At 45.5% G+C, this 16,555-nt stretch overlaps 1 protein-coding gene across 5 annotated transcripts in view; it reads right to left on the reverse strand.

The window, feature by feature from the left end:
- The window catches only part of LOC106568027 (homeobox protein cut-like 1), a 240,257-nt gene that overhangs the window by 19,418 nt on the left and 204,284 nt on the right, over positions 1 to 16,555 (reverse strand). For 2 of the 5 annotated variants that reach the window (XM_014138031.3, XM_014138028.3), the window contains 6 exons: positions 15,822 to 15,923; positions 15,299 to 15,388; positions 14,311 to 14,825; positions 13,144 to 13,521; positions 11,225 to 11,384; positions 352 to 651 (listed from right to left, as the gene is read on the reverse strand). In XM_014138031.3, coding sequence (XP_013993506.2) covers positions 352 to 651; positions 11,225 to 11,384; positions 13,144 to 13,521; positions 14,311 to 14,825; positions 15,299 to 15,388; positions 15,822 to 15,923 — 1,545 coding nt within the window. The remainder of the gene's footprint in view (positions 1 to 351; positions 652 to 11,224; positions 11,385 to 13,143; positions 13,522 to 14,310; positions 14,826 to 15,298; positions 15,389 to 15,821; positions 15,924 to 16,555) is intronic. The other 3 variants (XM_014138033.3, XM_014138032.3, XM_014138034.3) reach the window with 2 other exon arrangements.

Raw genomic sequence — 16,555 nt, forward strand, 5'->3', positions numbered from 1 at the left:
ACTAATTATTATCAGTGGGAGGGGAGAAAAGCTTGTTAGGAGTTTGTGCTTCTTGGTGAGCAGTACACAGTAGCATTGGCACAATGTTACAATCACTCCTCACCTCTCCACTGCGATAGCTCATGTGTGGCCACTGGTGAATGTTCTGGCCCAAAATGGCTGCCGTGGCATCACCCAGGTGGGCGCTAGACACATTAGTAGCAGACGAGGTGAATAAGGCGAGTTGCACAGCTCGGGGGAGAAGGGGGGAACTGAATGCTTTGTTGTGCTGATCAATTGGAAAAGAAGACTTGAAGGAGTGACTGTTGAAAGACAAGACCAGAGTGGTATGATAACGCCACTCCAACTCACCGAGGTTGTTGTCGGTCAGCACCTCCTTGACCTTCTTGGTGATGACATAGGTGTCCAGCTCCGGGGACATGGCCACCATCTCCTGGATGCTGAGACCTGAGTGGCCGGGGACGGGCAGTGGCGTGCCGGGCTGGGACTCAGAGGGCTCGCTGGGCTCCCTGGGGGGGACCTGGGATGATCCTCCTCCACATCCCCCTCCTCCTCCCCCCTGCTCCCCAAGGCTCTTCACGGACTCCTCGGCTGAGCTGAGGGGGGACTCCGGGGCCGGGCTGCAGCTGGCTGAGGTCTTTGGGGTGTTTTCTGTGGAGACATGAGAGAAAGAACCAAGGGTCAGAGAGAGACAGGCAGTTAAAAACAGACAACTTAATTTTTGGGGGGACACTCAAAATTTGCACATTTAAACCCTTAGGAGGGGGGACTCTCAATCTGCAATTGATTGAATTGGGACCCAAGTTATTCTCTAATCACAAGCAACTCAGTATGATGAGGTTTTTACTGTATTTCCTACAACATTACTACTCATTCTGTCTATCAGCTAGTCTCTAGCTAACTCTATGGGCTACATGTACTCTGCTCCAATGCTCCGTCAAACAAGCAGTCATTCCAGCATGCACACAGACAGAATGATTGGCGCTAACTTGTCGCTGTGATTCTGTCATCTCTACCAGCTCCCCCTCCCACTCCCCCCCCTCTACCCAATGGCTGTGTGATGGCCCATTGCACGGACAATCAACTCTCCCCATGAGACAGCAGTCTGTCAGATATGAACAGAGAGGGGGGGAGAGAGAGAGAGAGAGAGGAGGGAGAGAGAGAGAGGAGGGAGCGAGAACGTGGAGCAGTTGAGTAGAAAATCACCGCATGTGCAATTTTCTTCCTCTGCGCCGCCTCAGTAGGAAAAGTGCACGTTGAGTTGCATCGACGGGAAAGCGCCCGTCAGTAGATCAGATACGTGTGTACGTGTTGGCTGTATGCGTTCTGAGTGAGATTTATGATTCTGTTCAAGCAGCGTGCTTTACAGTAAATCAACTTGAACACAAAACATCTGACGTGAATTAAAATGGACTTGTCTGTCACATTTCAGAGCTGATGATGTGAGCATGTCCAACACGCTCGTCTTGGCACTCCTAGGCCCGTGACTACAAAAAGGAAAGAAGTTGTGTACCCTGACGTGTGTGTAGCTACAGTTGAAGTCAGAAGTTTACATACACCTTAGCCAAACACATTTCAACTCAGTTTTTCCCAATTCCTGACATTTAATCCTAGTAAAAACTCCCTGTTTTAGGTCAATTAGGATCAACACTTTATTTTAAGAATGTGAAATGTCAGAATAATAGTAGAGAGAATGATTTATTTAATATTTTATTTCTTTCATCACATTCCCAGTGGGTCAGACGTTTACATACACTCAATTAGTATTTGGTAGCATTGCCTTTAAATTGTTTAACTTGGGTCAAACTTTTCAGGTAGCCTCCCACAAGCTTCCCACAATAAGTTGGGTGAATTTTGGCCCATTCCTCCTGACAGAGCTGGTGTAACTGAGTCAGGTTTGCAAGCCTCCTTGCTCACACACGCTTTTTCAGTTCTGCCCACAAATTTTCTATAGGATTGAGGTCAGGGCTTTGTGATGGCCACTCCAATACCTTGACTTTGTTGTCCTTAAGCCATTTTGCCACAACGTTGGAAGTATGCTTGGGGTCATTGTCCATTTGGAAGACTCATTTGCGACCAAGCTTTAACTTTCTGACTTGATGTCTTGAGATGTTGCTTCAATATATCCACATCATTTTCCTGCCTCATAATGCCATCTATTTTGTGAAGTGCACCAGTCCCTCCTGCAACAAAGCACCCATACAACATGATGCTGCCACCCCCATGCTTCACGGTTGGAATGGTGTTCCTTGGCTTGCAAGCCTCCGCCTTTTTCCTCCAAACATAACGATGGTCATTATGGCCAAACAGTTCTATTTTTCTTTCATCAGACCAGAGGACATTTATCCAAAAAGTACAATCTTTGTCCCCATGTGCAGTTGCAAACTGTAGTCTGACTTTTTTTATGGCGGTTGTGGAGCAGTGGCTTCTTCCTTGCTGAACGGCCTTTCAGGTTGTGTCGATATAGGACTCGTTTTACTGTGCATAAGATACTTTTGTACCTGTTTCCTCCAGCATCTTCACAAGGTCCTTTGCTGTTGTTCTGGGATTGATTTGCACTTTTCGCACCAAACTATGTTCATCTCTAGGAGACAGAACACGTCTCCTTCCTGAGCGGTATGACGGCTGCGTGGTCCCATGGTGTTTATACTTGCATACGACTGTTTGTACAGATTAACGTGGTACCTTCAGGCATTTGGAAATTGCTCCCAAGGATGAACCAGACTTGTGGAGGTCTGCAATTTTTTCTGAGGTCTTGGCTGATTTCTTTTGATTTTCCCATGATGTCAAGCAAAGAGGCACTGAGTTTGAAGGTAGGCCTTGAAATGCATCCACAGGCACACCTCCAATTGACTCAAAGGATGTCAATTAGCCTTTCAGAAGCTTCTAAAGCCATGACATCATTTTCGGGAATTTTCTAAGCTGTTTAAAGGCACAGTCAACTTAGTGTATGTAAACTTCTGACCCACTGGAATTGTGATAGAGTGAATTATAAGTGAAATAATCTGTCTGTCAACAATTGTTGGAAAAATTAAGTAGATGTCCCAATCAACTTGCAAAAACTATAGTTTGTTAACAAGAAATTTGTGGAGTGGTTGAAAAACGAGTTTTAATGACTCCAACCTAAGTGTATGTAAACTTCCGACCTAAACTGTGTGTGTGTGTGTGTGCGTGATACTAGGACTTTGTCCTGTCCTGCTCTGTGGAGAGGGATAGCGGATAGAGCAGACAGACATCGTCCTACAGTGAGAGGGGTATCCTACACTACATTGTGCCTGGCTGCCAGCACAGCACAGGAGGGACAACTCATCAGTTATCCCCAGCCGAGGCCAGGAGGGAGGCTTCAGTTGTTTGCTAAAATGATTTCTGAAGTCTGGAAAAACAGTGACTTATTTTGATGAGTCAGAGGTTCCAAATGAAGCTCCCGCTCTCTCTTCCTCCATTCTCCCTCCTTCCCTCTCTCTGCCCACCCTGTGTGGCAGGGTGTATGTGTGCGTGTGTGGGGTATGTGTATGCTGTGTTTGTGTGGTGAGCACGCGTATGTGCGGGGTGAGTGTGAGGGTGCGTGTGCATGTTATGCGTATTTATGTGAGGGTATGTGCATGAGCTGTGTGTCTCTGTGTGTGTGCGGCTGGCTGCGGCCCTAAAGTGAGCAGCCGAGGGGAGCCGTCACTAGTGATTACCTCCCTGCCGTGCTGGGGGAAACAGCTGAGGGGGGAGTATGTGGGTGTGTGTCTGGGTGTGTGGAGGAGGGAAGCAGTCAGCTCGCATCTCCCGCCCGGCTTGCTAAGCCTACTGGTGACATTTTATCTGGCAGCGTGGCGCGAGGGGGACGAGAGGGGGACAGGGGAGGGAGGACTAGGGATGGGTGGGGTTCTCCACATGACAGGTTGTCCTGTGACATGGTGCCAGTGACCCACAGCCCAGCCATGTCACTACCCCAGTGGCCCCCAGGGGGACATTGCAATGGGGGAGGGAGGGAGGGAGGGAGGGAGGGAGGGAGGGAGGGAGGGAGGGAGGGAGGGAGGGAGGGAGGGAGGGAAGAGGGGGCAATGTTTTCTGCTTTCCCTCACAGGGCACTCTGTTTTGTCTTCACGCCAGAAGATGGATTGATAGTAGAGCGGATGAGGGAGAGAGAGAAAGAGAGAGATAGCTGCATCTGGATGTACAGCTGCTTGCTGCTTTTAACTCTGACACTGGTGACACTAAAAATACCTAAAACGGCTTTCGCTGGCTTTTAGATAAACACATTGTTCCATGACTGGCCCTGTTCAACTGCAACCAAAGGCTTTTAGTTCCAAAGATACTGTACCGTGGCACCAATTTAAATACCAATGTATGCCTACACTAGATATATATAAACATTTGCATATGCAAATGCAGCACTACATTTCGCCCCAAACTACATTTTTAGATCAAATATCTGTATGAGGTAACACTCAACTCCGATATACGGACAAAGCGTTTGGAAATAACGTTGAACATGCAACACGGTAGTCATATGACCCTTGGTTGGTGTCCGGGATAAAGCTGGCACCGGTATAAACAGTGTGTCTTCATGTTTCCCTTCCCAGTGAATCTATCTGTGTTCCTGACAGAGTGAGGGCATGTTAGCACTGAGGGGAAAGGATGAGCAGAGACAGATGAGGGGGAAGGGAACACTTCACCTAACACACACACACACACACACACACACACACACACACACACACACACACACACACACACACACACACACACACACACACACACACACACACACACACACACACACACACACACACACACACACACACACCTGGAGGGTGTGTACTCTGTATGTAGCTTCCACACACACCCCTGGGGAGGGCTACTTATAGCTGGGCAAACTGTGCTGTGTTCTAATGAGGGGCAGTGAGGACGTTATATGTGCTTGGTGAAGAGCATACACTGACACACAATAACATACTCCTACACAATGAGGTATAAACTAACACAATATGGCCTTGTGGTAGTTTTAAAAGCTTTTGATCACTTTTCACAGCTTTTAGAGGGTACTTTTACAGTGCTCCCACAGTGATTTTACAGTCCATTCCATATGCGTTCCTGAGAATACATTTGGATGAAGTAAATAAACAATGGAGCTGTCTCTCCCTCTTTCTGTTCTTTCTCTCCCTCCATTTCTTTCTCTTCCATCCATCTGGGCTGTCCTATTTAACAGGGCTGTGTGGCCTCCCCTCTGCCAGAGCTCAGAGACACAGATTGGGACAATGTCCTGTGAGAGATGCATTATGGGCTTCTAAAGCCTGGCCCATTACACCGGCTAGTCACATATTCCACCAAATGGGACTTTTTTTTTAACACACTTTGGGCCCCACTGCCATGATTGCCTGAGAGTGTGTGTGTTTGTGTGTGAGAATGTGTGTGCGATTAAGTGTTTTGATTGTGTTTGTCTGTGGGTGTATCTATTGGGGAGAGTGTGTGTGTGACAGAATATATGGGATTCTCCTCTTATTCCAGGAAATGCCTTCCCCTCCCCTGCCCTGTCTGCTTGCCCTGCTCCATATCTAACAAGTGTCCCATTAAACCCCATCCCAAGAACATCATGTACTTTGACATTTTCTGGCCAGCCCTGGATTAAGCAGACAGTCAAGCTGACATTTACATTTCTATCTAATCTACGGGCCCATTTTAAAAGCCATTAATTTCTGATCTTCTCTCCCTTCCTCTCTCTCTCTCTCTCTCTCTCTCTCGCTCTCTCTCTCTCTCTCTCTCTCTCTCTCTCTCTCTCTCTCTGTCTTTCCCTTTCTCCCTCCCTGCGTTCCCGATCTCCCTCTTCGGATCTAAAGTCTCTTTAATCTATATATTGTCGTGGCTAATTTGTGGTGAAAATGATGGAGAAAGGGTACTTAATGTAGGACAGCCAGTAAATGTAATTCATCATGCCTCTGCCCCGGTGCCGACAGAGAGGGGTGTGTGTGTATATATGTAAGAGGTGGGGGGTGATGTAGCCCTGCACAGCAGAGAGGCTGTGTGTGTGTGTGTTTATAAGTCGGTGTGTGTGCGTGCGTATGAATGTGTGTGTGTGCTCGTCTGCGAGGGGGAGGGGGTCTGTCTGGGAGTAGAGAGCGTGGGGGGGGGGGGGGGGGGGGGCTCATAGTAATTATCATACATCAGTGTTCTGATGCTGTAATTGATTACAACAGCTGCGGGAGGCCCTCGGGAGAGAGAGCGCCAACCCCCCACAATGCCCTCCCTCCTCATCCTGATCCCCCTTTGCCTCCCCCTCATCCCTGGCCTGTGTGTGTTTGTCATCGAGCCGCTTCCCCTCCTCTCATCTAGAAGGTGTGACAGCTCTAGAAACAGGGCATGGTGCTTCCTCACATTAGATGCTCATTAAGAGGCGTGGCTGACTATCCTCTGGTGCCACTTCATCACCACAAATGAGCTGGCGTCAGCTTAGCTAGCGCTGGCACGCTATAAAAAGATCAACCTTTACCAGATTCGGAGTGTATGAAGTGCGTACATGCTGGTGGTGCATATGTGGATGGAAATATTTATCCATGTTGTGTGTCTATAGATGTATTAGTGTGAGGTATGGTTCTACAGATACTGTGGATTGGGGGTGCAGTGTATGGTCTTTTTCTAAGATTGGGTAAATTAAGTCAGGTTTAGTCAAAGTCCAAAAACCACTCACTGTCAGTCTTTATCGCGGCTATGATATGTGTTTACACAGGACGAGTCCAGACACACACACACACCACAAACACCAGGCTGGCTAAGCTCATGTCGCGTCCGTTCGCCGTCATGTGGAGTGGGTCGCTGTGTGTTGCTCAGCAGAGAGCTGCCATGACGACTCCAGATCTACCCTGACACACTGGGCACTGCAGCATTCTGGGATAGTAATCTCACTGTCTTTCTGGAAGACTCCCCGAGGTGACCGGCCCGACAAAACAGCAACGGTCGAGAAAAGAGCTCGCAAGTTCAAAAGAGGCTTGGATTTTGAACAGAAAGAGTTCTCTTTCTTATCTTTACCAACACTTAAAACACTTTCTTCATCGCCTCTTAACCTAGTTTGAAAAGCCACAAAGACTTTGCATAAAGAAAAGCTCATAATCTTCGTTAAAAACACCAGTGCCATTTTAACTGATCTACCAAGGGTCAGCGATGCAAAAGAGGCCCCAAATTTGATTAGCCAGTAGCTTTATTCGCATCAACCTGGGGACAATAACAACACCAACACGGTGGCTGGCAACAACAATGTCCTTGGGTCTTCCTGGCTGTCTTTTAGCAGTCATCACTTCCCTAGCGCCCGCTCTTTAATTAGCTAGTCATAATTAGAATCCCTGTGGTAGCTAGCTCCAGCTTCGACCAGTCGGGACTCACTAGCTCAGACGGGATGGCGGCGTTACCCATAAACCCCCTCACCCTAGCACATACGTTATCACTCTTTGGCTAATGAGAAATTAGTGGAGGCCACAGGCCTTTGATTTCAATGGTGTTGCTAAGTCTTGCACTAGTCCTTTTAATGTTGTATCGAAATGAGACGGTTTATTGAATCTAGCTGAAATTATTTATTGCGTTTGATAAAGATGTATTTTAGGCTAGTTTTAAAGAGTCTGGGTAAGAGGCATCGGTTTCTTTCAGTTCTGAAAGCAGACTTGGATCAGCTCTTCGTGACCCATTCCAAACCTTAACCAATCAGATAACGGCTCCTGGGACCGCTTTTTTGCAACGAAATTGAGACTGGGAACAAGGAGAGTTTGAGAGTGAGTTAGAAAGGCAACAGAGAGAGCGTACTGTATGTGGTGTGTGTGCGTTTACAGTATGTATGAGAGTAGGTATGTGTGTGTGACGGTGGTGTCAGGAGGTGGACACAGACAGATGACTGTGGGGAGGCCTGACGGACAAGTTCACACACACCCCTGGCTGATGGATGAGTCCCTCTCTGTGCTTAAGCCCAATGCTCCAGACAGGGAATAAAAGCTAGAAAAGATTTTCATTTCAATACAAGGACAGCAGCCGGGGAGAATTTAATCGGTGGGCAAGGACAGAGGCTCTCCCTGCTCTCAGTGGCCATCAATCAGATCACACACTGGGACACACACACAGGCTACGAAACGACTGTGAGTGAAGAGTAAAATAATCCTAACATTTCCACAGCCTAATTGTAGCCTAACCAATATCCTAACGGAGATTCAACGAAAAGAAAAATCTGACATTGACATCAAGGGTGGATGGCATCTATTGTATTGAAATTTATTGGAAAGGCTGCTAAACTATTTCCACCTGGCCAACAGCGTTGTGGCGTACTTACAGTACGATGCCCTTTCACTCCATGCTCTACCAGACGCTTCTTTCTATTGTTGTTATCTGTTCAGTAACATTCCACAAGTAAATGTAATAACTAAAACAAATCAATTAAATAGATTAGTTCATGAAAATATGTGAAACCTTTTTTTGAGTTGTATTTTATCTGTGCCTAGTAGCCGAGGCTATATGACTGCGGCATCAACTTGTTTATTTAGCAGACATCACTGGCTGCCTATATTCAGTCAACACATATATTTTAAGAATATCGTGGAATATAAATTAACATTTTAATTTCACTTAGAATAAAAACCTTAGTGTAACAGTTTTAGTAAGTAATATGCTACAGTCTAGTTACAGCTTCTTCTGACCAAGTAGAAACAAAACAATATGTGTATTTTTTTGGGTGTGTGTGCGGGACAGAGGAATAGCAATTCTTACACTATTGTTCTAAATTGAATCACCCTCTTCCTCTTCAGCCTCATCATTCAGTTAATTCAAATTCAATTGTGAAGTCGTGGACAATTATACGTTTCTATTTGGTTTATATCGCCCATTCATTCGGGGAGAGACACCTTAGCGCCTTGAGACCAACCCTTTACACTGTACCCAAAAGCATAATAGCACTCTAACTCCCTCTTGAGGTGGTCTGGAGCAATGAAGCAGTGACACAGGGTAACGTACTAAACCACAAATTACCTTTAAGTCCCGCGGCATCATCTCAAAACGTTTAATTGAGGAACCACTGTTCATTCAGGAACCACTGTAGGTGGATGTATGCACACACACGGGCATGAACGCAGATACACACATATGAAAGTATTCATACCCCATGACTTTTAGTTGTGTTACAGCCTGATTTCAAAATGTATTCAATTATTTTTTTCCCCTCAACCATCTACACACAATATCCCATAATGACGACTTTAATTTTTTTTATTTTTAAGTTTGCAAATGTATTGAAAATTAAATACAGAAATATTTAATTTACATAAGTATTCACACACCTGAGTCAATACTTTGTAGAAGCATCTTTGGTAGCGATTACAGTTGTGAGACTTTCTGTGTAAGTCTCTAAGAGTTTTTCACATCTGGATTGTGCAACATTTGTGCAAAAAATCTTAAATCTCTGTCAAATTGCTAGACAACCATCTTCAGGTCTTGCCGTAGATTTTCAAGTAGATTTAAGTCAAAACTGTAACTCGGCCAATCAGGAACATTCACTGTCTTCTTGGTAAGCAACTCCGGTGTAGATTTGGCCTTGTGTTTTAGGTTATTGTCCGACTGAAAGGTGAATTAACCTCCCAGTGTCTGGTGGTAAGCAGACTGAAGCAAGTTTTCCTCAAGGATTTTGCCTGTGCTTTAGCTCCATATCGTTTCTTTTATATCCGGAAAAACTTCCCAGTCTTTAACGATTACAAGCATACCCATAAAATGAAGCAGCCACCACTATGCTTGAAAATATGGAGAGTTGTACTCAGTAATGTGTTGTGTTGGATTTGCCCCAAACATAACTTGTATTCAGAACAAAAAGCTAACTGCTTTGTCACATTGTTCACAGCATTACACTGAACAATATTAACCCAACATGCAACAATTTCAAAGATATTACTGAGTTGCAGTTCATATAAGGAAATCAGTCGATTTAAATAAATTCATTAGGCCCTTATCTATGGATTTCAAATGACTGGGAATACAGATATGCATCTGTTGGTCACAGATACAGTGCATTCGGAAAGTATTCAGACCCCTTCAATTTTTCCACATTTTGTTACGTTACAGCCTTATTCTAAAATTGATTAAATTCATTGTTTCCGTCATCAATCTACACACAATACCCCATAATGACAAAATGAAAACAGGTTTTTAGAAATATGTGCAAATGTTCTGCAAACCTTATTAACATAGGTATTCAGACCTTTTGCGATGAGACTCAAAATTGAGCTCAGGTGCTTCCTGTTTCCATTGATCATCCTTGAGATGTTTCTACAACTTGATTGGAGTCCACCTGTGGTAAATTAAATTGATTGGACATGATTTGGAAAGGCACACCTGTCTATATAAGGTCCTACAGTTGACAGTGTATGTCAGAGCAAAAACCAAGTCATGAGGTTGAAGGAATTGTCCGTAGAGCTTCGAGACAGGATTGTGTCTCGTCACGGTATCTCTGTGCATTCAAATTGCCATCAAAAAAATGCAGCTGTGTTTGTTGTCCGTAGCTTATGCCTGCCCCATACCATAAACCCACCATGGAGCACTCTGTTCACAACGTTGACATCAGCAAACTGCTCGCCCACATGAAGCCGTACCCGTGGTCTGCGGTTGTGAGGCCGGATGGACATACTGCCAAATTCTCTGTGAGAATGACGTTGGAGGCGGCTTATGGTAGAGAAATTAACATTCAATTCTCTGCCAACTGCTCTGGTGGACATTCCTATAGTCAGCATGCCAATTGCACGCTCCCTCAAAACTTGATACATCTGTGGCATTGTGTTGTGTGTCCTTTCATTGACCCCAGCACAAGGTGCACCTGTGTAATGATCACGCTGTTTAATCAGCTTCTTGATGTGGCACACCTATCAGGTGGATGGATTATCTTGGCAAAGGAGAAATGCTCACTAACAGGAATGTAAACAAATGTGTGCACAATATTTTTGAGAAATAAGCTTTTTGTGCCGATGGAACATTTCTGGGATCTTTTATTTCAGCTCATGAAACATGGGACCAACACTTTACATGTTGTGTTAATATTTTTGTTCTGTATACTTTATGTATACTTCTTGTTGCAACGCATGATTTGGATTTTTTAAATTCTGTACAGGCTTCCTTCTTCTGTTTACACATGTACCTTGTGGTCGGCCCTGTAGGTGCAGTACATTCTAGCAGTGTGTGTGTATGCCTGGTGTGCATGTCCAGTGTGTGTGTGTGTGTTTACCTTGTGGCTGGCCCTGTAAAGGCAGGACATTCTGGCCCAGCTCTCCGTTGAGCCAGAGCTGCATGCGGATGAAGGGCTCCCGGCCCTTCTGGGTCAGCTTGCTCCAGGGCTTGGGCCTGGACAGCATGTCGCTCACACTGCCCTGAGACAGGCCCAGCACCTGTAACATGCACGCACGCACACACACAGACAGACACACATACACGTCAGTCAATAAATATTTTAATATACCATCACAGTAAAACAACACTAATGTGTAACTATACCGCTCAGAACACATGCCAGAATAAAGCATAATATTAGCTACAGTAATCAAACAAAAGGATAGAGTTAAAAAGAAAGCTGAAACAATTGTCCTTACTGCACATTACATATCGACAATTGGTCGATTCCATGCCAGCATGGCCCAAAAATATATTCGTTCTGGAAATTGTCACATAGAAACTTTACTGGGATGAAGGACGTTTTTATACGCTTTTTATATTTGTAACAGAATTCTTGAGAAAATCATGATGAAAGTGGTAAGACCCAATGATCCGTGAACCGTACATGACATAGACAACCCCTTGGTGTCAACATTCTCATAATAGTGAGCGCTAAATTATGGAATATTGCTACATTCTGAAATACAAAGTTACTCATGAATTTATCCAACATTAAAACTATAAATATCTCAAAAGCACCCTTTTTTGACTTTCTTCATTTTTATACATATTGTTTTAAACAATATAATCTACAAGTACATCACATTTCCAGAGTGGGCTTTCTGCTACTATTAAAGTTATGATACATTTTATCACCACCACCAACACAGTGAATGGGAAAATGGGTTCAAAGCCAACTCCCTCTGCTGGTGATTTGCTGAATGTGCAATCCTACAGGATGGCTATGATTGGTTAATGACCTATAATGTCATTTCGATGTATAAAATGGGTCATATCATTAACAGTAGCAGAGAGTCATTCTGGAAATGTGATGTGTTTGAAGAGTGTATTGTTACAAACAATACGTCTAAAAATAAGATAAATCAAAAAATTTAGTTTTGAGATATGAATATTCTTAATGTTGAATAAATTCATGTGATACATTTTATTTCATATATAGACATACTCCATATTTGAGAGCACGCTACATGGAGTATAATGACACCAAGATGTTGTCTGTATCATGTACTGTTCACAGATCATAGGGTCTTACAGGAGGCATGTATAGGTATAAAAAGGTCCTAGAATAGCCTCTTGACTTTCGTCATGATTTCCCCCACAAAAATGGTGATACAAATGTAAAACACATGTTAAACACACCCATAAAAATAAATGTTTTATCTGAGAATTGCCAGAACAATCTGTGATACCAAAAATATTTTCGGGACATGCTGGCATGTAATCACCCAATTACAAAACACACATGCATTGAGATCATGCACTTATTCCTTCAAACCACTGAGATCTGTACTGTACACCCTGACACCATCTGTACCAACAGGGTGTATAAAGGAGTTTTTGTTGGTGGAATCCTGGTTGGCAGCCCAACACTATTAACTAGCTGACTGCTGAGAGAGACACAGGCTTGGATGTGTTTTAAATGGATGTGACAACTGAAGCTTAGAGAATCACATATGTTTTATGTCAAAGGTGACGGTTTCCTGTTTACACACAAATCTATTTACACACGTATGAATGGATTCATTAAGCAAACACACTATAACAGAGAGCTGAGCTAGCATAGTACACCCAGTTTTGAAATGTGCTGACTGAGGGTGGAAGGCAGCTGGGCGGAAATGACAGGAAGGGAGAGAGGGAAGGGGAGCAGTATTACAGGGGGGGATGTGAGTTGACACTATACTGGCGCAGGATGGGTATATTAGGCAGTATAAGGACACAGGTATGGGGCGGTAGGGCGGTCTGTGTCTTGCACACCTTCTCTCCAAAGATGCGCTGGCAGATGCCGTTCTTGGCCAGCTTGTCTTTGACCTGCTGCGTGAGCTCGGCCGTGTCCACCTCTTGGTACATGTAGAACTCGTACTGCTCAGGAGTGAGCGGCACCACCACAGGCTTGGCTTGTTTGGCTGCGGGGGTCAACAGGGACCCCAGAGGCCCCAAGCTTAGGGGAGAGAGACTGCTCTGGGGTGTGTCGGCACGGCTGGGCCCCTGGGTTTTGGTGCCCCCGCCAGGCTCAGAGCTGGCCTGGGAGTACGGGGACTCGGCCCGGGGCCAGTCCTTCCAGTAGTCCAAGGAGGAGATGGAGACGGAGGACGGTGCCAGCACCGAGGATGAGCCGGCCAGCCGGGGAGGCTTCTGGCGGAGACACAGAGAGGCACAGTCAGTGGGGAAGTGGGGATGGGGCTGGCCACTAAAGGCTAACAGCTAATTGCTAACGGCACAGTCACTGTGGAGGGAGGGCGCCACCCTCTAACGCCAGCGTCAGGCTGTCGCCGGCTATGAATAGGCATGAGTGGAAGGTAGGTGGCTTCTCTTCCCCCTATAAAGGAGTAGGACACAGCCACTGTCATTGAATGGATCCAGGGAGGGTATGTGGAGCAGAAGATAGGGGGGAGAGAATATGGCGATGATTTCAATGTTGTGAAGAAACGTAGTTCCCATGAGTTGCTGGGTTATGCCATGTTCTGCCTCTGAGAGCTGCGAGCCTAATATCCGGTTTGTGGTGTTGACATGGACCTCACACACACACATACGCACTACGAGCACCTCGTCCTGTCGGAGAAGCTGCACGCTACAGATGAACATAGACAATGGCCTTCTGTTTGTCTTCTAATACGACTTTCATGATACATTTCAGTTGCACAAGGGCTGTGTACACAGAAGCTGATTTGAGTGATGGCAACCAACAAAAACGACAGTAGTGCATAACAAATCTCAGCAGTTTAAGGAGAAGTAGCTAACAACTTACACAAACAGCATGTATATGTTCCATCAGAGGGAATGAGCCTTGAGTGTAGAACAGTGATGAGTTCTAATGATATGACACATTCTCAAAACATTTTGAACATTGTGGGGGACACCATGGTTCAGAGGTGAGAGAGAGGTCATGAAGGCAGAGAGTGTGTGGTATTAATGTTACTGTACCTCCTTACTGTCCTCCTGACTACGCGCATCGTCATTCAGGCTAGCTGTGGCTCCCTGCCCCCCGGGGTGCATACTGCTCCACCATTGATCCCTCCAGGAGCCTCGCCCCTGCTTGGTCCCACCATCCATTAGCAACCCTCCTCCCCCCCCGCCTTCTCCCACCACCTCTCCTGCCTCCTTCTTCACCATGGCAGAGTGGAAATCCAGGAGGGAGGAGGGCGAGGGAGAGGAGGTTGGGGGGATGGAGGGCTTCTTGAGGGAGAGGGCCAGGGGCGAGTAGGAGGCCGGGAGGATAGGCGCGCCCAGGAGTTTGGGGGAGAGCAGGGCCAGGTCGGAGGGGCCCATGGAGGATGCCTTGAGGATGGGCTCCAGGGCGGCCTGCTGGGCCTCCATCTCTCTCCTGGCCTGCTCTAGGATGGAGCGGATGGTCTCGTCTGAACTGGAGGATCCGCCTGAGCCGATACCACCTCCACCACCACCAATGCTGGACGAGGGAGGGGGCTGGGACGAGTCTACTGCAGGCAGAGACAGAGAGGATAGACAGACGTCATCAGACAAGGCTATGAACGCCATCTGCACTCAACCTCAGATGACGCTCCATGGCCACACTATTTGAAGTAGAGAAGAATTCTGTGAGGTTTTGGATTTTCTGTTTGATGTCTGAAGTTCAAAACAAAAGGAAAACGTAATATTTGAAAAGAAGGGATTTCTTACGAAGTCTTATAAACATATTCTAAGTGCTTGATAATTTATACAATAACAGTCCATCACTTAAGAATTTCAATACAGCCACATTCGTCTTTCTAATGTGTTTGAGGCGAAAATAACTGCTCCCTAGTAGAATCATATCCCTTAGATTTAAGACATGGATGGTCAGGGAAATGTTTTCTCCCTCCCTGACAGAAAAAGGTGGTCTTGCAGTCTGTATTTGGTTTGTATATTCCCGGTGTGGGGCCACACAGTGTGTAAGGTTAAATCCATTCCTCACCGAGTCTGAGACTTTGTGCATATTTTGCAAAATAGTTGCCCATGCCTCGGGGGTAACCTGTCTGTCGTCGCTGTCTGTCCTCCACACCATCTGTAGTGGGTGGCACGGCGTCAAGAGGGGGTTAGCACGAGGGACATCTCTAAGACATTCTAAAGGCAGTGTATGGGGCACTCACTAGCACTGTTTGGCATTAGCAATTTAGGAATAATTGTATGACCAATAAGATACAAAATGGGGAAAGCTTGAGTCAACCACATCACATCCTACTGTATGTTCATCCACTTTACGGGCTGTATGAGGTCAAAACACTGGGAAGGAAACTCTTTATACTGCAAATACCCACCATCCCTATCATTTCTGTACAAGGGTCATGCAGTGTGCTATGAGGGTTGGGGGTCAGACAAGAAGCATCAGACAACTATACAGCAGGGTTGAAGTTGGGTTGAGGTCAATTATTTTTGCTCTATCAATAACCAGCCCCTGCTGTAGAGTAGTGTCTGTCAGAGAGAGAGCAGCCACTCACCAGCCTTCTGAACCTGCAGCTCTCTCTTGGCCTGTTCCAGGATGGACTTGATGGCCTCATCTGAGCCACTCTCCGAGGTGCGGATCCGCGTGGTGATGTTACCTAGGGAAGGGCAAAAAAGGTCAGGGGTCAATGGACTGTACCGAAGGGAGGGATGGCAGGAGGCAACGGGGGTGATAAAACCTTTGGGTAATTAATATACAGTACCTTCGGAAGGTATTCAGACCCCTTGACTTTTTCCACATTTTGTTACATTGCATCCTTACTCTAAAATTGATTTAAAAAAATGTTAAATCCTCAGCAATCTACACACAATACCCCATAACGACAAAGCGAAAACAGGCTTTTAGACATTTTTGCAAATGTATTAAAAATAAAAAACAGAAATACATTATTTACATAAGTATTCAGACCCTTTGCTATGAGACTAGACATTGAGCTCAGATGTATCCTGTTTCCATTGATCATCCTTGAGAGGTTTCTACAACTTGATTGGAGTTGACCTGTTGTAAATGTAATTGATTGGACATGATTCAGAAAGGCACACACCTGTCTATAAAAAGTCCCACAGTTGACAGTGCATGTCAGAGAAAAAAACCAAGCCATAAGTTCGAAGGAATTGTCCGTAGAGCTCCAAGACAGGATTGTGTCGAAACAGATCTGGGGAAGGGTACCAAAACATTTCTGCAGCATTGAAGGTCCCCAAGAACACAGTGGCCTCCATCATTCTTAAA

The sequence above is a fragment of the Salmo salar genome, chromosome 13 (genome assembly GCF_965601325.2).
Source record: "Salmo salar chromosome 13, fSalSal1, whole genome shotgun sequence".
NCBI classification, from domain to species: Eukaryota; Metazoa; Chordata; class Actinopteri; order Salmoniformes; family Salmonidae; genus Salmo; species Salmo salar.